General features: G+C 43.7%; 1 protein-coding gene across 3 annotated transcripts in view; it reads left to right on the top strand.

Annotated features, from left to right (window-relative positions):
* The first annotated feature begins 390 nt into the window (after positions 1–390).
* Positions 391–21,426, top strand: part of nrap (nebulin-related anchoring protein) — a 99,768-nt gene continuing 78,732 nt past the window's right edge. For 2 of the 3 annotated variants that reach the window (XM_071346973.1, XM_071346972.1), the window contains exons 1-11: positions 391–619; positions 1,101–1,195; positions 2,294–2,375; positions 9,293–9,400; positions 10,095–10,202; positions 10,394–10,489; positions 10,588–10,695; positions 13,052–13,159; positions 15,174–15,281; positions 16,589–16,705; positions 17,874–17,978. In XM_071346973.1, the coding sequence (XP_071203074.1) occupies positions 554–619; positions 1,101–1,195; positions 2,294–2,375; positions 9,293–9,400; positions 10,095–10,202; positions 10,394–10,489; positions 10,588–10,695; positions 13,052–13,159; positions 15,174–15,281; positions 16,589–16,705; positions 17,874–17,978 (1,101 nt within the window). In that variant the 5' untranslated portion in view covers positions 391–553. The remainder of the gene's footprint in view (positions 620–1,100; positions 1,196–2,293; positions 2,376–9,292; positions 9,401–10,094; positions 10,203–10,393; positions 10,490–10,587; positions 10,696–13,051; positions 13,160–15,173; positions 15,282–16,588; positions 16,706–17,873; positions 17,979–21,426) is intronic. The other variant, XM_071346971.1, reaches the window with a different exon arrangement.

Raw genomic sequence — 21,426 nt, 5'->3', positions numbered from 1 at the left:
ACTCGGGCATGGCTAACCATGGAGATCCCTCCAATCTTCACCGAATTAGGTAAATGTGCTTTTAGTTTAAAGTTGGTGGAGTTGGTGCCTCTAGGGAAATTCAGGCGGATGTTAGAGGGCCTTTTTACTGTTTTGTGTTTTGTGTCTGCTTTTCATGTATTGTGTAATTGATGTGTATATAGATACCGTATGTACAGTATAGTGTAATATTTTTTTTTTATGTATTCATGCAGGGCTCATCTGCGAAAGAGACTGTGGTCCCAGCATGACTCCCTGATTAAATTAAGGTTAAATAAAAAATACATTTAAAAGGGGGGGTGGGTCCTCCTGTGTCCTGGTGTCTTGTAACAGACAGGGTTGATCTGTCTGTCACAATCGAGAGCTAAGTTTATCATTGCCAGAGAGGCACTACTACCAGGGACTGTCTAGGAGATCCTGCCTCTCTTTACTGCTGCCTGGGCTTTTGCTCTCTCTTGGGGCTAATATTCACTTCACTCAAGCTACTTTTTAGTTTTTTTCCTGAGTACTTTGGGTAAGGGGAAAGGTTACGAAGATGCAGTCCTGCGCCAGGTGTGGGTTTGTGGTGTACCCAGCGGAGAAGATCAATTGTATTGATCAGGTAAGAAAGAGTTACTCCCATACTTTACCTCTAGCTGGATTTCACCTCTATATCTGACATGGTATTGTTGTCTTTTTTTTAAAGCCCATAACCATGTGTGTGAGGTGTATCATTTTGTTTCAAAGTAGACTTGTTTAAGACTACCAAGAATCACTCTGTGACCCTGATTTAGCCTTCTGAAAGGTTAAGGCAAAGAATGAATTTAACATATTTATCATCTGATTGCTATTGCTCCTTCATAGTTCATAATGTCAAAGTGGCATGCTTTGCGTATTCACGGACAGTTGAGCAACATTGTGAGCAAGTATATGTTTAAAATCGCAGTCTCTTGGTCTATGATATCAGACTGATCCATTTAGGTCAATTAAAAGCACTCTTCGCTGTGTTTCTTTACGATAACTTGGATTGGAGTCATAATTCCTAGATCAGAACTCAGGATTCTATGTGTGTAACACACTTGTGTTTTTTCCCCTTCTCTCAGAACTGGCACAAAGCATGCTTTCACTGCGACGTCTGTAAAATGGTGCTCACAGCCAAGAACTTTGTTAGCCACAAGAAGCGGCCATACTGCTCTGTGTAAGTAGAAATGTGTTATTTCACTTTCTTACTGAGGTTCCTTTCACTGTTTAGGGCATTTATAGGGATAGTTGAGTTGAGTTGAGTTTATTTTATTTTTACAGGGACAGTGCACATTAATCAACGTTTCAGTAAAAGTGCCGGTTTTAGCCAGCCGGCTAATTTTCAACCGCAGTCCCTGGGCAGGTTATTAGAGTTCCCTCCAAAATAAAAGTTTGTTAAGCGTTTTCAGACGTCAAAAGTGGTCTCGCCACCGGTGTAGATACAGCCCTATGCCTCAATCCCAAATGAATGGGGAAATTAGGCACTGAATGAAATGAGGAAGTTGGTTGGATGATAGTACTTTAAAGTACTATGGTTGTTGTCATTTGAGTCATTCCACCAAAAAAACGTTTGATTTCAACATTCTGTCATAAAGAGCACATGTTCAACTTTATATAGTAAAAAATTACAATTCTAGCCTGTCTATCTACGGGTAAAAGGGTTGACATATGCTTGAACTACTCCGTTTTCCACCCCGAAACACCAGTAAATGCCCAAAAAGTATAGAACCAACTCACCTGCTTTTACATTATGATCTGACGATTTATTCAATGTATCTTTTGAAAAAATATTTGAATAGGAATAGTTTCACCATATCAAAACAGTTCACGTAACAGGGTTGGCCTTAAAATGAGGGACAGACATATGTGAATCACTATTCACATGAAATACATAATAATCTTCAGAAATGACTTTCTCAAAACAACAAAAATAACTAGGGCTTTACAATGATGTTGAGAAATCTTGTGGTTAATCTTGTGCCAAAATGCTTTATTCATATAAAAAATAGGATTTATTGAATTCTCCATGTGGTCTATTTTAAAGGGCACTTCATTTAATGTAACCGGCTTTTAAAATGCAATATTGGTGCACAATATTAAAGTATGCAGAAGGCAGTCATTTTGTTCAACGACCCATTCAGTATCTTTAGCGTTTTGCTCCCATGTCACTGGAATTGTATTTGTAAATGGCTACGAGTATGACCTAAACCAAAAGTGAGATTCTTAAAAATTCTCAAGATGCGTTGATGGTGACCTCTCACCTTTAATCCCTCAGACACAATCCGAGAAACAATATGTTCACCAGTGTCTATGAGACTCCCATCAATGCCAAGAAGCAAGCCATTGCCAGCAGTGAGGTGAGTAAGCAATGATGTCACACCAACATGCAGCAAAAGTCCCCGTTACTGTGTCTAGATGCATCAGGAATCAAGAAGTTGTATCTTAGGCTTCTCATGCAGGACCTTGTATTCTACTTCAACATGGCGATTGAACTTGACATGTGTGTGTCATTATTCTAGAATAGCCGTTTGAAGCAGCTCCCCCCTCCACACAAGTGACAGTGGAACTTAGGTGTGCTGGGCTTGAAATTACTCAATGACTCTCGCCGCACATTTTACATGAGTTAGTCATTCACTGTAGTCATCATGCATGGTATTGTGGAAGTACGATTACATGAGTACACTGTTGTACACACAGCAATGTGGCATTGTGAATAATGATATTCCTTCTGATTGTTATGGCTCACGAGTTGATACATAGATAGACATAGATAGACACCATGGATGATGTTGGTTGGGTAATGTAGTGAAGCATCTTACCCGGTCGTGCCACTCACTCCACAACAACTTGAGCTGAGCGCAGAATTGTAAAGGATATCACACCACTTGCTTAGTGAGTACTGCCTCTTCCTGATTTGGCTCATACCGAGGCTCGAAACAAGAACCTCTGCTTCACAAACACACGTGACCGCCCTCCTGAAGCATATTACCCAGCTGCACCACCAAAAAGCTAGCTATTCAACAGCGCAGGTGGAGACACTTCAGGCTGAGGAGTGAGTTTCACAGATCCCAATCTGCTACAGAAGCAAGAAAGTGTTTGTCGTAATTTTGAAAAAACTGCTATCCAGTAATGAAGCTAATTTCAATGTATTGTATTCCCATACTTGACCGAAACCAGAGACAGCAGTATGCAGATTAGTTTATTTTTGTTTTTTATAACCTGTATAACCTGTATTCTTGCAGTGAAGGAAGAAATATGTTTTTGACCTACTGGTATCCCTGGCTATCATATTTGATTTAGTAGGGCTCAATGATCCTAAACAGTCATTTTGATAGAATTGAGAACGCTTAACCTGCATTATGCTGTTCTAAACAGAAGGGGTTTCTCCTTTATACTGGTGTCCTCTTTTTGTTCCAGAATAAAACAACCAGTCACTAAAAAGAGCGACATGTAGCCACTGCATTTTTCCTGCTGTGGAAATTTCAAAGTGTAGAGGCTACAAATAGTGTGTTCACATGGAGCCAACATGATATAGGCAAATAAACTGTACATTTATTATGCTTGTAAAAGAGAAATGCAGTTTTCCCCTCTTTATGAAAGAAAGAGAGTCGTAAAGCCTGGTTTTAGGAGAGCTTTGGACCCATGTTGACACATAGGTTTGGAATGGTGTGCGTGACTATCTATTCCTGTGGCTGTGACAGAGACATGGCACCCCTTGCTGCCCCAGTTTATGTTTCAGTAGGTTAAAATTATACCTTCAGGAAAACAGCCTCTCCTCGCCTCCTCTCCAACAACCTCAGCACTCCACCTGTCCCTGTCTGTCTGTATGTCTAGTCTGAATGTCTGTCTGGCACTCAGTCTCCCTTCAGCTTTTTTTTCCTTTGTTAGTCATAGAATATTGCCATGGCTAACATTCCTGCTAGCAAGACTATATTGAGTAAAATAAACTCAGCAAAAAAAGAAACGTCCTCTCACTGTCAACTGTGTTTATTTTCAGCAAACTTAACGTGTAAATATTTGTATGAACATAACAAGATTCAACAACTGAGACATAAACTGAACAAGTTCCACAGACATGTGACTAAAATAAATGGAATAATGTGTCCCTGAACAAAAGGGGGGGGGGTCAAAATCAAAAGTAATAGTCAGTACCTGGTGTGGCCACCAGCTGCATTAATTACTGCAGTGCATCTCCTCCTCACGGATTGCACCAGATTTACCAGTTCTTGCTGTGAGATGTTACCCCACTCTTCCACCAAGGCACCTGCAAGTTCCCTGACATTTTTTGGGGGAATGGCCCTAGCCCTCACCCTCCGATCCAACAGGTCCCAGACATGCTCAATGGGATTGAGATCTGGGCTCTTTGCTGGCCATGGCAGAACACTGACATTCCTGTCTTGCAGGAAATCACGCACAGAACAAGCAGTACGGCTGGTGGCATTGTCATGCTGGAGGGTCATGTCAGGATGACATGGATGACCACATGAGGGAGGAGGATGTCTTCCCTGTAATGCACAGCGTTGAGATTTTCTGCAATGACAACAAGCTCAGTCCGATGATGCTGTGACACACCGCCCCAGAAAATGACGGAACCTCCACCTCGATCCCGCTCCAGAGTACAGGCCTCGGTGTAATGCTCATTCCTTTGACGATAAAAGCGAATCCGACCATCACCCCTGGTGAGACAAAACCGCGACTCGTCAGTGAAGAGCACTTTTTGCCAGTCCTGTCTGGTCCAGCGATGGTAGGTTCGTGCCCATAGGCGACGTTGTTGCCAGTGATGTCTGGTGAGGACCTGCCTTACAGACCTGCCTTACTCTCTCAGCCTATTGCGGACAGTCTGAGCACTGATGGAGGGATTGATTCCTGGTGTAACTCGGGCAGTTGTTGTTGCCATCCTGTACCTGTCCCACAGAGGTGATGTTCGGATGTACTGATCCTGTGCAGGTGTTGTTACACGTGGTCTGCCACTGCGAGGACAATCAGCTGTCCGTCCTGTCTCCCTGTAGCGCTGTCTTAGGCGTCTCACAGTACAGACATTGCAATTTATTGCCCTAGACACATCTGCAGTCCTCATGCCTCCTTGCAGCATGCCTACGGCACGTTGTTTTTCAGAGTCAGTAGAAAGGCCTCTTTAGTGTCCTAAGTTTTTATAACTGTGACCTTAATTGCCTACCGTCTGTAAGCTGTTAGTGTCTTAACGACCGTTCCACAGGTGCATGTTCATTAATTGTTCATTGAACCAGCATGGGTGTCACGCCCTGACCTTAGAGATCCTTTTTATTCTCGATTTTGTAGGTTAGGGTGTGACTAGGGTGAGAAATCTATGTTTATATTTCTTTGTTGGCCGAGTATGGTTCCCAATCAGAGGCAGCTGTCTATCGTTGTCTCTGATTGGGGATCATACTTAGGCAGCCCTTTTTCCCACCTTCAGTTGTGGGATCTTGTCTTTTTGTGTTGCAGGTGTTGCACTCCTAGCTTTACGTTCGTTGAGTTGTTTATTGTTTTTTGGTGGAGCATTTCATTTTAAAGAAAATGTACGCCTACCACGCTGCACCTTGGTCCTCATTTAACGACGGACGTAACAATGGAAAAAAGTGTTTAAACCCTTTACAATGAAGATCTGTGAAGTTATTTGGATTTTTACGAATTATCTTGGAAAGACAGGGTCCTGAAAAAAGGACGTTTCTTTTTTTGCTGAGTTTATAAGGCTCTGGCAAGACCTATAATATTAGCACATTTTGCACCACCATACTTTACATGGCCCTTACACTGCGTACACATAGCTTATACATATAGATTAACACCTGTGGAACCAAATATTTTACCCACACACTATACACGTGCAAGGATTTCCTAAAATAGCTTTATTCAGTTCATCTTTCTGCTAAGGTTTCATTTTCCAGTTTTGTAATACCACTAGAGTATCATACATATCAGACCCACCAATTTTTTACAAAATAAGGTACTTAAACAATGGTTGGGTAACAATGGTTGGCGACCCGTCATTCAGGGCAGAGCCCCACCTGTTTTGAGCCCCAAATTGTTTTGGGGGGGCTTTCCTGTTTTGCATGTTATTTTGGTATTAATACGTGTCACATATCAGTTTGAAAACAATGTAAAAAAAATATATATAATTCAGTTAATAAAGCTGCTTGCAAACACTTTTTTGTTTTCTTGAGGAAGGCAGCTCCAAAATGTAAGTGTTTCAGCCTAGCTCAGTGCTTTCTGTGGTGGGGCAAGCCATTAGAAAATACGGACCGTCGCGCCGTGATTGGCTCAGGGTTCACTCATGGGGACACTACGTCACCGCCAAGTCTAAGGGTAGAGCTCGAAAATTCAAGCTCCTTGGGTGCTGCCATAGAGTTAAATGTGACCAACCGGCTCAAATCGGTCTTATATAGCAAAATTTGAAATTGTGTTTTTTACATTGGATAACAGTAGAGACTCAGAGCTACAAAATTGTATATCATACACTGCAGTTGAGGAAAATTGGGAAAGTAATTTTGCTTTGAAAGTTGATAAAATTGTAAACTCACTTTTGAGAAAATGGCCTTGAATGTTTTGGTACTACTACTGGAGCACCCTTTTTGTCTACACCCATTCAGCATAGTTCACACCCTCTTTATCCCCACCCATCTCTTTAAGGGTTGATCTGAAACTGTGCTGTCAGATTGTCCGTTCGTAAATTCAGAGCGTTTCACTCTCGGAGTGTTCAGAGCACACACTGGACGCTCTGGTCGATGAGTAGGGTTGATCAGAATGTCCTGACCTCACAACGGCAGTCAAGCACCCATGATAACTGGTTAACATTGACTAGCTTGCTAGCTACTTCCAGACACAAATGAGAGAATACCCCACTCTGACAATTTTACTCGACCTAGCAGAGCTGGTTAGGCTGTTTTCATGTTATCCAGAGCATTGGTGACTGTAACTGTGCTGCTGGCAACAATTACGCTTTTTTCCAGACTTTTACTGACACCGGCCATAATCAACGGGTGTTGAGCTTTCGTAAATTCACCAGTTATTCTGCGCTCTGGCACACTCAGATGAGAGTCTTTTGTTAAGACATGTAGCTAGCTAAGTAAACAATGAACCATAATCCCAACTCATGACGTTACGACCCTGCATTAATCTGCAGGTAGCTAACCAACCAGGTTCAATGTTAGCAAGCTAACATTAGGCTATAATTAGTCAAGCAAATGGCTCTGAGATACAAATAATGAGATCATACACGTAACGTTAGCTAGCGAGCCAGCCAGCTAACATTAGCTCGCTAGCTAACCGTACACTACCTTGAAATGAAAAGACTTCATGTCAAAATTAGAAATGTGTAATATCTGAAAATGGACAGCTCAGCGATCAACACCATTCAAAGCTCATCACTAAGCTAAGAACCCTGGGACTAAACAACTCCCTCTGCAACTGGATGACACAACAGTGGTAGGCCTGATCACCGACAACAATGAGCCTATAGGAAGGAGTCAGAGACCTGGCAGTGTGTTGCCAGGAAAACAACCTCTCCCTCAACGTGATCAAGACAAAGGAGATGATCATGGACTACAGTAAAAGGAGGGCCGAGCACGCTCCCATTCTCATCGACAGGGCTGTAGTGGAGCCGGTTGAGAGCGTCAAGTTCCTTGATGTTCACATCACCTACGAACTATCATGGTCTAAACACACCAAGACAGTCATGAAGAGGGCACGACAACGCCTATTTCCCCTCAAGAGACTGAAAAGATTTTGCATGGGTCCTCAGATCCTCAAAAAATTCTACAGCTGCACCATCGAGAGCATCCTGACTGGTTGCATCGCCGCCTGGTATGGCAACTGCTCAGCCTCCAACCGCAAGGCACTACAGAGGGTAGTGCGTACGGCCCTGTACATCACTGGGGCTAAGCTTTCTGCCATCCAGGACCTCTATACCAGACGGTGTCAGAGGAAGGCCCTAAAAATAGCCAAAGACTCCAGTCACCCTAGTCATAGACTGTTCTCTCTTCTACCGCATGGCAAGCAGTACCAGAGCGCCATGTCTAGGTCCAAATGGCTTCTTAACAGCTTCTACCCCGAAGCCACAGCTAATCAAATGGCTACCGGAACTATTTGCAGCACGCACATAATTTTTATGTTGTTGTTACTCTCTGTTTATTATCCATGCATAGTCACTTCACCTCTACCTACATATTACCTCAATTACCTTGACTAACCTGTGCCCCCGCACATTGACTCTGTACCGGTACACCCTGTATATAGCCCCGCTATTGTTATTTTATTGTTGCTCCTTAATTATTTGTTATTCTTCTATTTTGTATTTTATTAATACATGTTTTACTTCAGTTTATTTTAGTAAATAATTTCTTAACTTATTTTTCTTAACTGCATTGTTGGTTAAGGGCTTGTAAGTAAGCATTTCACTGTAAGGTCTACACCTGTTGTATTCGGTGCATGTGACAAACAAAATTTGATTTGATTTGCTAACCTCACACCATTACAAATAACAGGGGAGGTTAGCATTTGGGGTATGATCTTTGTGTATCTTTCTCACTGATAATTATTCATGATTTATTCATGATTATCCATTGTATCACGTTTCAGGTGTGACCCAGATGCAGACAGTGTCAAAGAAACAAAAGTGTATTTCTAAAACAGGGGCAGGCAAACGACAGGTCAAAGGCAGGGGTCAGTAATCCAGAGAGGGTGCAAAGGGTCCAGAATGGCAGGCAGTCTCAGTGTCAGGGCAGGCAGGGGTCAATAATCCAGTAAGGTGGGGTAAGATACTGAACAGCAGGCAGGCTCAGCGTCAGGGCAGGCAGAATGGTCAAAACCGGGAAGGACTAGAAAACAGGAGCAAGAAACAGGCAGGAGCAGGGGAACAAACACTGGTAGGTTTCACGAACAAAACGAACTGGCAACAGACAAACAGAGAACACAGGTATAAATACACAGGGGATCATGGGGAAGATGGGCGACACCTGGAGGGGGGTGGAGACAAGCACAAAGACAGGTGAAACAGATCAGGGTGTGACACATAGCATCTACATGAATGTACAAGTGTTCAGAAACATATTCTATTCTTACTTACAATAAAATTGACTCCAAAGACAGTATTCACCATTCGGTTCCTATTGGGCAAAACAAAACTCAACCAAAACAAACTGTTTTGGGAAGCACTACCTGAACAGTTAGCTAACTAACTCATTGATCCTGCTTTCTGGAACCACCCCCAATATAATGATAGTCCTTAGTTGATTCTGTGTGCATTGTGATTCAACAGCAGCACTATCAGGCTAAGTTTGAGGAGCAGCAGACCTACTCGTACTCAGGCACCATCACCAACCAGGAGATTGTGAGCGTGTCACAGGCCCAAAAGACCATCAGTGATGTGAGTATCTTCCTTATTTGTATAACAAACACCAGACCAAGTTTGAAGAGTAGATATAAAACATGATGAAATATAAAAGGGATTCATTTTGTATTGAATTTCAAAAAGGAACATAGGGAAACATAACACAAAAACACATATGATAAAACACATAACAGAACAAAATACTTTTGATGTACATTAAATTGTCTAAAATGGCCCCCGTGATTACTAAAAATGTAGTACAACTGCATTTGCCCTCCTATTAAACAAACTAAACATTTTAAGATTTTGCAATACAATGCAGGTACAGATGTACAGGTAGGTGCTAAATATAGATGAGTACAATATGTATTCGATCGTAAGTGGAGTACAAAAGGGGACATGAAGAAAAATTGACACAATTTACCTCTGTGGCTGACACCTCCCATATTCTACATGCTAAGACTGGAGGCTCCCTGGCCAGTGATGTAAGCACAGAACAACCAACCAACATGAAAACAACCCCCAGACAAACCTACACATACCTTTATCATAGTTATACACACACACACATACCCCCACCCTGTCAAATTTGCCAATTTCAAATGGTTCAAAATTTACACAGAAAACACGTAGTTATGGCATAAGAAACGTTCCTGTACTTGTTATTCAGTAGTGGTCTGACTGTGTTTGTGTCATAAAGTTTGGGGACATACTTTCTCCTTGATGACAGGTCAAATACACTGAGGAATATGAGCAGAGTAAAGGAAAAGGCAGCTTATCCACCATGATCACACCAGGATGCCAGATGTCCAAGAAAGCAAATACCTTGCACAGCAGCGTAAGTGCAACTCCCTCTATAGGGGCAGAACAGTACTTCGGGAGGCAGGTAGTGTTACCATAAAATAACCAGTTGATTTCAACTCATGACATTAGCTGTAATTATTATAAATGTTATTATTTCAGTGTTATAGCGTGTTATGAGGGGGCAAATAATATGTTAATTTTTGTTTTGTTTTCTCTGTTATTCAGATGGAGTACAATAAAGGAGAGGAGAAAGAGTCAAAATATACCTCCGAAGCCAAAACCCCTGAAGTACTTCTGGCCGAAAGCCAAGGACAGATCAAGGCATTTATTACAAACCCTACTCAATCTGATTTATGCTTTCCTCCAAATGCAATTCTGTCACCTTTCGTGTGTCCATGACGTAGTATTTTCCCTCCCAGTATGTCTACACTGAAGAGTATGAACAGCAGCTGGGTAAAGGCAGTTTCCCCGCCCATCTCACTCCTGGCTACCAAGTTTCAAAGAAAGCCACAGAGATGGCCAGTGGTGTGAGTAGAGGACACACACACACACACACACACACACACACACACACACACACACACACACACACACACACACACACACACACACACACACACACACACACACACACACACACACACACACACACACACACACACACACACACACACACACACACACACACACACACACACACACACAAACAGAAAGATGCTCACACAAACATTTACATTTACATTTAAGTCATTTAGCAGACGCTCTTATCCAGAGCGACTTACAAATTGGTGCATTCACCTTATGATATCCAGTGGAACAACCACTTTACAATAGTGCATCTAACTCTTTTAAGGGGGGGGTTAGAAGGATTACTTTATCCTATCCTAGGTATTCCTTAAAGAGGTGGGGTTTCAGGTGTCTCCGGAAGGTGGTGATTGACTCCGCTGACCTGGCGTCGTGAGGGAGTTTGTTCCACCATTGGGGTGCCAGAGCAGCGAACAGTTTTGACTGGGCTGAGCGGGAACTGTACTTCCTCAGAGGTAGGGAGGCGAGCAGGCCAGAGGTGGATGAACGCAGTGCCCTTGTTTGGGTGTAGGGCCTGATCAGAGCCTGAAGGTACGGAGGTGCCGTTCCCCTCACAGCTCCGTAGGCAAGCACCATGGTCTTGTAGCGGATGCGAGCTTCAACTGGAAGCCAGTGGAGAGAGCGGAGAGAGCGGAGGAGCGGGGTGACGTGAGAGAACTTGGGAAGGTTGAACACCAGACGGGCTGCGGCGTTCTGGATGAGTTGTAGGGGTTTAATGGCACAGGCAGGGAGCCCAGCCAACAGCGAGTTGCAGTAATCCAGACGGGAGATGACAAGTGCCTGGATTAGGACCTGCGCCGCTTCCTGTGTGAGGCAGGGTCGTACTCTGCGAATGTTGTAGAGCATGAACCTGCAGGAACGGGTCACCGCCTTGATGTTAGTTGAGAACGACAGGGTGTTGTCCAGGATCACGCCAAGGTTCTTAGCACTCTGGGAGGAGGACACAATGGAGTTGTCAACCGTGATGGCAAGATCATGGAATGGGCAGTCCTTCCCCGGGAGGAAGAGCAGCTCCGTCTTGCCGAGGTTCAGCTTGAGGTGGTGATCCGTCATCCACACTGATATGTCTGCCAGACATGCAGAGATGCGATTCGCCACCTGGTTATCAGAAGGGGGAAAGGAGAAGATTAATTGTGTGTCGTCTGCATAGCAATGATAGGAGAGACCATGTGAGGATATGACAGAGCCAAGTGACTTGGTGTATAGCGAGAATAGGAGAGGGCCTAGAACAGAGCCCTGGGGGACACCAGTGGTGAGAGCACGTGGTGCGGAGACAGATTCTCGCCACGCCACCTGGTAGGAGCGACCTGTCAGGTAGGACGCAATCCAAGCGTGGGCCGCGCCGGAGATGCCCAACTCGAAGAGGGTGGAGAGGAGGATCTGATGGTTCACAGTATCAAAGGCAGCCGATAGGTCTAGAAGGATGAGAGCAGAGGAGAGAGAGTTAGCTTTAGCAGTGCGGAGCGCCTCCGTGACACAGAGAAGAGCAGTCTCAGTTGAATGACTAGTCTTGAAACCTGACTGATTTGGATCAAGAAGGTCATTCTGAGAGAGATAGCAGGAGAGCTGGCCAAGGACGGCACGTTCAAGAGTTTTGGAGAGAAAAGAAAGAAGGGATACTGGTCTGTAGTTGTTGACATCGGAGGGATCGAGTGTAGGTTTTTTCAGAAGGGGTGCAACTCTCGCTCTCTTGAAGACGGAAGGGACGTAGCCAGCGGTCAAGGATGAGTTGATGAGCGAGGTGAGGTAAGGGAGAAGGTCTCTGGAAATGGTCTGGAGAAGAGAGGAGGGGATAGGGTCAAGCGGGCAGGTTGTTGGGCGGCCGGCCGTCACAAGACGCGAGATTTCATCTGGAGAGAGAGGGGAGAAAGAGGTCAAAGCACAGGGTAGGGCAGTGTGAGCAGAACCAGCGGTGTCGTTTGACTTAGCAAACGAGGATCGGATGTCGTCGACCTTCTTTTCAAAATGGCTGACGAAGTCATCCGCAGAGAGGGAGGAGGGGGGGGGGGGGGGAGGAGGATTCAGGAGGGAGGAGAAGGTGGCAAAGAGCTTCCTAGGGTTAGAGGCAGATGCTTGGAATTTAGAGTGGTAGAAAGTGGCTCTAGCAGCAGAGACAGAAGAGGAGAATGTAGAGAGGAGGGAGTGAAAGGATGCCAGGTCCGCAGGGAGGCGAGTTTTCCTCCATTTCCGCTCGGCTGCCCGGAGCCCTGTTCAAACCGATGCGCTCACATACAAATGCACATTGGCAAAGTCATACGCATGCAGTACACTAATGTTGACATTGTGATCATATCTTAGGTGAAGTACCGTCAGATGTATGAGCAGGAGATGAAGGGGAAGGCCACCTCAGATGCTGGGGCAGCAGAATTCGCTTTTGCCAGAGAAAATGCGGGGAACTTCAGCCAGGTGAAAACAACTGGGGCCTTTGACCCAGATAATAGTTTCTGCTGTCTAAAGATACTGGTCCTGTCCAGGCAAAACCCTACCCCCTTGGCACTTACTGTATGCCGATCAATTATGTAGTAGCTCTACCTTGTCCCCTGATAGGGGAAGTTTTGCCAAATATAGTATATGCTTTATCTGACATTTTGCGGTTTCATGAGGTTTGGAGTTTGGAAATGTAACATTTAGAGTACTTAAGCATCGAATACATTGCACGTTGGGGGGATTTTTCACACCTAGCCGAGCTATTAGACTATCCTTTTGTAAATTAATATATTTGTAGGGGTTGATGCATTTTTCGTTAGGGCAAAACTAATTAAGAGAAGGCTTCTAACTTCAATATAATCATTAATTCAGAAGGTTAAACCCATAGGTGTTAGGCCTGCAGTAAATTAAATTAGATTACCAGGTTCATTTTTCATTAGGTTATAATAATTCATGTTCTAAAGTCCAAAAGTTATGGGTGGAGTTAGAAATTTGGCTGTGAGAATGATTAAAATCAACCAATGTCAGCCTTTAAATGCTTCATTATCCAAATATCGAATGTGCGTGTGGGCGATGGAGAAAAACAAAATGGTGCAGTTTGAGGCAATGTGGCAGAGAGTGATGCGGGCGTTGGAGATGGGCGTGTGAGCAGGTGGATCTGGGCAGGTGTGATGTAGTTGTCGTTTGTATATGTGTGTTTTGTATTGCCTAAAAATATCAAATAAATTCTGACAAAAAAAATTTGGGAAAAATGAAAAGCTGGCAACACACATCTGATTATTCATTATGAATAGGATTTATTTCATTTACATTCTTCATTGTAACCACAATGTCACAAATAATAGGTCACACACACAACATGAGCAGATTAAGTGGGTCAAAACAATAAAAACATTTATTGATTTTGATCCAAAGCCACGAATGAGTGAGACACTCAACTTTATGCTGACAAATCCTCGCTGGACTCTCTTTCATTCCGTTTCTTCTTCACATCCGCAAAGAAGGACTCCGTGTTTCAGAAACTCACTTTACATAGAGGGGCTACCACTCTTTCACACTTCGGTAAATAAAGCCAGATTGTTATTTAGAATGATTTATTTCTGTTTATAGAGTGAGAGAAACCAAAAGCCCACCGTGCCTATTTTTAGAAAACCGTCAGTCCACATGTCAAGTGTAATTGCACCATTGTATTTACCCAAGTTCTCTCTCAACTCCGGAACCACCCGCCAGCAATGTTTTTGTTGTTGCCTGATGCAGGACTCTGTTTTGTTGTTGCCTGATGCAGTGCCAGAGAAGAGAGACTCTCGGACTGAAACATTCACACCTCCATTACTTTACGAAAATAGTCCATTTGTAGCACAGATTAGACTACCGATAGGTCAGCGTTCTAACTCCCCCTTGTGATAGTGAGAGATGCCTAAATCTTTTAACTTCCAGTTGTTTTTCCTTTCCAACCAAGCTTTCCCCATATCCCATAGTCTTTTTTTATTTCATCAATATTCTTCAGATTGTAGTTGTCACTATTTGATATGATTTTATGTATGCAAAAGTAGGTGCAACCTATCAGCTCTGAAGTGGGTGAAACAGAGCCATACCTGGATGATGCTGGTACCTAGCTAGACAGAACATTTTCTCTTGCCTGCCAAAATGATCGCTATGCACATAATGCTTTGGAATTAGGATTACGCATTGGTGTCGATATGTCAGACAGTGACATGAGTTCAGAATACTAGGTGAGATTGACAGTAGTGTGTGCGTGTATTTATACCCTTATATCATCTGCTGAATTGTTGTAGCACTGTACATATTATATGATAACAATAGGGTGTACAGACGTTTCCAGCCAAACACAACAATACTCAATTCAACTAATCAAGGTCTTATGAATCAAATGGGTTTGTTAGCCCAGAACAAAAGTCTGCCATACTCTGTAGCCCTGTTCCCATTTTATCTGTAGTATTAACTGTGTGCTGATGTGTGTTTCTCCTTGCAGATTGCCTACACTGAAGAGTACGAGCAGCAGAGAGGGAAGGGCAGTTTCCCAGCCATGATCACTCCTGCCTACCAGCTTGCCAAGAAAGCCCAGGCCCACGCCAGTGATGTGAGTAGTGTCCCTGCTGAACAAGTATGCTTTAGGGGTGTCTGCTGCACAAAGGGGTATTGTGGGTGGATATATTGAGGTTTAAGTCCTCCGCTTTAGGGGTGTCTGCTGCACAAAGGGGTATTGTGGGTGGATATATTGAGGTTTAAGTCCTCCGCTTTAGGGGTGTCTGCTGCACAAAGGGGTATTGTGGGTGGATTTATTAAGGTTTAACTCCTCCGCTTTAGGGGTATCTGTTGCACAAAGTGGTATTGTGGGTGGATTTATTGAGGTTTATCTCCTCCGCTTTAGGGGTGTCTGCTGCAAAAAGTGGTATTGTGGGTAGTGTCCCTGCTGAACAAGTATGCTCCTCCCCTTTAGGGGTGTCTGTTGCACAAAGTGGTATTGTGGGTAGATTTATTGAGGTTTAACTCCTCCGCTTTAGGGGTGTCTGTTGCATAATGTTGTATTGTGGGTAGATTTATTGAGGTTTAACTCCTCCGCTTTAGGGGTGTCTGTTGTATTGTGAGTGAATTTATTGGGGTGAAAAGTTGTATTGTGCAGCAGACATCCCTAAAGCGGAGGAGCATACGTTGGGGTATGTGGGTGAATTCATTTTCAATAAGGAAACACAATTGACAGACAGTCTGATATCTATCTCATTTTGGAGCTGTATAGTCACTATGGATTGGACAATATATTGAGTAATCTAGTAAAGAGAGAGGATAGTTTAAAGTTAAAGGGATCCCTCCTTCTATTCTTGAAAGTAATCACTGATATGCCATGACTGTACTTGTGAAAACGATGTACTTCAGTGGTTCTGTGATTACTTCAATGAAGGGAGAAAGGAAAGATGCATTTCAAACACATTTTCCAAATAGGTCCAGGGATTCACAAAACTCACAATAAGTAGGCATTTCACTGTAAGGTCTACACCTGTTGTATTCGGCGCATGTGACAAATACAATTTGATTTGATTTGATCACATTCATCCGTCACCTTGTGGTGTTGCCGGGCGGAATTTCAGGTCATGGTCACAGGGATAAGTAGCGTTCCCCGTGACTCACCAAGAATCCTGTGCTGTCATGTTCCAAACTCTCCACAGACCAAATTAGACTGTGTGTGTGTGTGATTGAGAGAGCATGCGCGCATGTGTGTGTTTCGCAGTTGTGTATGCCTGTGTGTTTGTTGCCGATTGTGTACAGCATGTATGAAGATGCGCTCATAGACAAGTTATGCAATCTGACAGATGGGAATGTGTGACCGAGGATTCTTCCGCTCTTTTTTAAATCTTTCTCTGCTTCTCTTTCCATTTTTAACCCCCCCAGCTGAAATACAAGAAGGACCTGAATAAGATGAAGGGCTCATCCCACTTCCACAACCTGACCAGTGAGGACAACCTGGCCCTGAAGAGCGCCCGTAAAATCAACAAGATCGTTAGCGAGGTGAGATAGACCTGAGAAATGAGAGCAAAAAATGGGGGAAAAAAGATGGAAAGGTTGTGGGCAGAGGTGGGACCAAGGCATTTTTTTACAAGTTACAAGTAAGTCTCAAGTCTTAGCACTCATGTCCCAAGTCAAGACAGGCAAGTCCCAAGTCCTAAACTTTGAGTTTCGAGTCCCAAACAAGTCATAATGTGCTCTTCACCAAATGTAATACCATTTCATATTTTTAACAAGAGTAATAGTTAGTGTATTACATTTACGCAAATCATGAATGCTTTAAAATATATATATTTATTACTTTCCAAATAAACATATTTCCATGGAAATACATGGGTAGGCTTGAGAAAGACCCCTGCTATGGGGCGCAATCGGGCGATGTAGGCTTCGCCCAACCTTCTCTCTCACACACACACTCTGTGTGTGTGGTTACAGTAGGCTAACGTATGTCAGTGGTTTTAGGAACAGCAGTAACATCAGACAGGATTTAGGCTACAGCATAATTTTTAATATTTGGGCTTGGGAAGGGTATCAAGTCAGTTCGAGTCAAAAGGCTCAAGTCCAAGTTAAGTCACGAGTCATTGGTGTTAAAGTCAAAGTCGAGTTGCAAGTCATCATATTTGTGACTTGAGTCTGACTCGAGTCCAAGCCATGTGACTAGTCCACACCTCTGGTTGTGGGTATATAAATGTAGTGCACACCACAAACAATGAAGATAGAAAAAAGAAACAGAAGAAGACAAAATCATAACAAAAGTCCACTTATTTGCATTGCCATGTTCCACAGTCATTTACATAGTGTCCCAAATGTTATGTCCGCTCGGCCCTATGGACTTAACTTAGCTCCATGGGCAGGGAAAGGTTAGCTAATTCTATTTGTCTTTGAGCACGTTGATAAATGCAACACGTTAGTTGGAGCATCTATTCTGAACCATTTCTCCTCTTACAAATCATCTCGACAAATTCTTCTGTGGAGGTCAATGGTCAGGAAAGTCTCTGCAGGTGGCAGATTCATACAGAGTGACATCATCCATACACATCATCCTTAGAGGTTAAGCTTAGGGCGTCAGGATCGAGCTCAGAGACACATTTGGGATTCAACTTTGCCTAATTGTCTGTTTGACTGTGATGGAACACCTATTGTAATGTGTGCTCTGTTTTCTCCCTGGCAGGTTGAGTACAAGAAGGACCTTGAGAACACTAAAGGCCACAGCATCAACTACTGTGAGACGCCCCAGTACAAGAATGCATCCAAGGCTGCCAAGTTCAGCAGTGATGTGAGGAATGCATGAGCAACACAGCAGATGCATGTGCAAAGATGCTTTTCATATGGTGTTGCTACTATATTAGTTTAAGCACTAGCTAAGCATTGCCAAAGTGTCATAGTTTAAGATTTAAACACAAAAATAGATTGGTGAGTATGGGGAATGAGTATGTAATAGATGCTAGAATGGTTTATAAATGGAAACATATAACCAAATACTCGAAATAGCAGATGTGAGCTAGTTAGCACTAGTAACCATCGTGGGTGATGTCATCCTCCCTGAGACCTGAAGTAGTGTCGTCCTTGCCCAACCAAGACCATGGTTTTGTTAGCGGTAGGCACGCTAGCTTTGGGAGCACAACGTGTCATTGTGGATGGTGGTTCTGCCGGAAAGGCACGGAACTCATACATCTCAAATATTTTCATTTTACTACAAGGTAAGTTGACTGAGAACACATTCTCATTTCCAGCAACGACCTGGGGAACAGGGGAGAGAAGGGGGGATGAATGAGCCTTTTGGAAGCTGGGAATGATTAGGTGGCCATGATGGTATGAGGGTTGTGGCGGTCACAACATTTTGTCAGCCGGTGATTGTCAAGCAAATAACTGCCGGTCTTGCGGTAATTGATCTCCTAGCATCTCCTAGTTCCATGCATAGCCTAAAAGCCACCGATGCAGACCTTTGGAACATCTACATTTTAAAAAGTATAATAAATCATGTAATATAGCCTACACCATCACAATAAATCCATTATTTATTTTAGACAGGTCTAAAGAAACATGATATGAAGAAAATATATTTTTTTTCAGAAAAACGGAATAGCATACACTGAGTTGTCCTTATGTTAGGCCCTGAACGGCCCTGAACTGGCTATGCCATATGGAATACAATTTAACATAGCTGAATAAAATAGAAAGGATATTTTCTCCAAACGATTTGAGGAAGTGCGCACAAGCAGCTATTCTGTGTTGAGCGGTTAACAAAGAAACAGGCTCTCCTATATGCTTATTTTAGAGTTATGTATGTAACTTTAGTTGTGATAAAAACGTTGGGCTATATGTTTTGATTTTTAATACATTCTAAGGCTGCACGATGTGACTCTAATAATGATTAGAAAAATGTTGCATGAAAGGCATTAGCTCTGCTTAGTTTTTTGCACAGGCTGTACACACTGCATCAGTCTCTCATTCACAATTTGACAAGCACTTGATAATGCCTTGAATTTCCCAGCTGCATCCCCTTTGTGAGGCCGTAATGCCCCTTAATAGAACCCATGCGTTTTGCGCCCAGTGGCCGTTGTGCCCTTGGGCTGAGTATAATAATTATAATTCCCTTCTCCCGGCTGCATGCTGAAGCTCCTCTCACTCACATGGCTCTCCTTCACGTGATTGGGTCTTTCTCGCATGCTACAAGTAAAGACAGACACATTGGAGACAACTGCGTGCGTCCTTATCCAATTCCGAGGCGCATATTGAAGATATTGGAAGAACTGTCCACGTTGAATTTTTCAGCCAATCATCCTCAGATGATTAGGCCTAACAAACAGCAAAAGCACTAGCCTATGTCAATCTACTATCCCCCATAGTACAAAACTTGACCTATTCTATGCAAGAAATATACCGTGCATTCAGACCCCTTGACTTTTTACACACTTTGTTACGCTACTGCCTTATTCAAAAAAATTATAATTTCCCTCATCAATCTACACACAATACCCCATAATGACAAAGGAAAAAGGTTTTAGACATTTTTACAAATGTATGAAACATTTAAAACAGAAATATCACATTTACATCAAGTATTCAGACCCTTTACTTAGTACTTTGCTGAAGCAACTTTGGCAGTGATTACAGCCTCAAGTCTTCTTGGGTATGAAGCTACAAGCTTGGCACACCTGTATTTGGGGAGGTTCTCCCATTCTTCTCTGCAGATCCTCACAAGCTCTGTCAGGTTGGACGGGGAGCGTCGCTGCACAGCTACTTTTAGGTCTCTCCAGAGATGTTCGATAGGGTTCAAGTCCGGGCTCTGGCTGGGCCACTCAAGCACATTTAGAGACTTGTCCTGAAGCCACTCCTGCATTGTTTTGGCTGTGTGGTTAGGGTCGTTGTCCTGTTGGAAGGTGAGCCTTTACCCCAGTCTGAGGTCCTGAGTGCTCTGGAGCAGGTTTTCATCAAGGATCTCTTTGAACTTTCCTCCATTCATCTTTCCCTCGATCCTGACTAGTCTCCCAGACCCTGCCGCCACCATGCTTCACCGTAGGAATGGTGCCATGTTTCCTCCAGACGTGAAGTATTGGATCAAGCCAAAGAGTTCAATCTTGGTTTCATCAAACCATGGTCTGAGAGTCTTTAGGTTCCTTTTGACAAACTCCAAGCGAGCTGTTATGTGCCTTTTACTAAAGAGTGGCTTCCATCTGGCCACTGTACCATAAAGGCTGATTCCTGGAGTGCTGTAGAGATGGTTGTCCTTCTGGAAGGTTCTCCCATCTCCACAGTGGAACTCTGGAGCTCTGTCAGAGTGACCATTTGGTTCTTGGTCACCTCCCTGACCAAGGTCCTTCTCCCCCGATTGCTCAGTTTGGCCTGGCAGCCAGCTCTAGGAAGAGTCTTGGTGGTTCCAAACTTCATCCATTTAAGAATGAGGGATTCCACTGTATTCTTGGGGACCTTTAATGCTATTCATTGACTACAGCTCAGCGTTCAACACCATAGTGCCCTCAAAGCTCATCACTAAGCTAAGGACCCTGGGACTAAACACCTCCCTCTGGAACTGGATCCTGGACTTCCTGACGGGCCACCCCCAGGTGTTAAGGGTAGGTAACAACACATCCGCCATGCTGATCATCAACACAGGGGCCCCTCAGGGGTGCGTTCTCAGCCCCCTCCTGTACTCCCTGTTCACTCATGACTGCATCGCCAAGCACGACTCCAACACCATCATTTATTTTGGCGATGACACAACAGTGGTAGCCCTGATCACCGACAACGATGAGACAGCCTATAGAGAAGAGGTCAGAGACCTGGCCATGTGGTGCCAGGACAACAACCTCTCCCTCAACGTGATCAAGACAAAGGAGATGATTGTGGACTACAGGAAAAAGAGGACCGAGCACGCCCCCATTCTCATCGACAAGGCTGCAGTGGAGCATGTTGAGAGCTTCAAGTTCCTTGATGTCTACATCACCAACAAACTAGCATGGTCCAAGCACACCAAGATAGTCGTGAAGAGTGCACGACAAAGCCTATTCCCCCTCAGGAAACTAAAATGATTTGGCATGGGTCCTCAGATCCTCAAAAGATTCTACAGCAACATTGAGAGCATCCTGACTGGTTGCACCACTGCCTGGTATGGCAACTGCTCGGCCTCTGACCGCAAGGCACTACAGAGGGTAGAGCGAATGGCCAAGTACATCACTGGGCCCAAGCTCACTGCCATCCAGGACATCTATACCAGGCGGTGT

Source organism: Salvelinus alpinus, chromosome 17, assembly GCF_045679555.1.
Source record: "Salvelinus alpinus chromosome 17, SLU_Salpinus.1, whole genome shotgun sequence".
Classification (NCBI taxonomy): Eukaryota; Metazoa; Chordata; class Actinopteri; order Salmoniformes; family Salmonidae; genus Salvelinus; species Salvelinus alpinus.
Note: the sequence above shows the minus strand (reverse complement) of the source record. Positions and strands in the feature narration are given on the sequence as shown.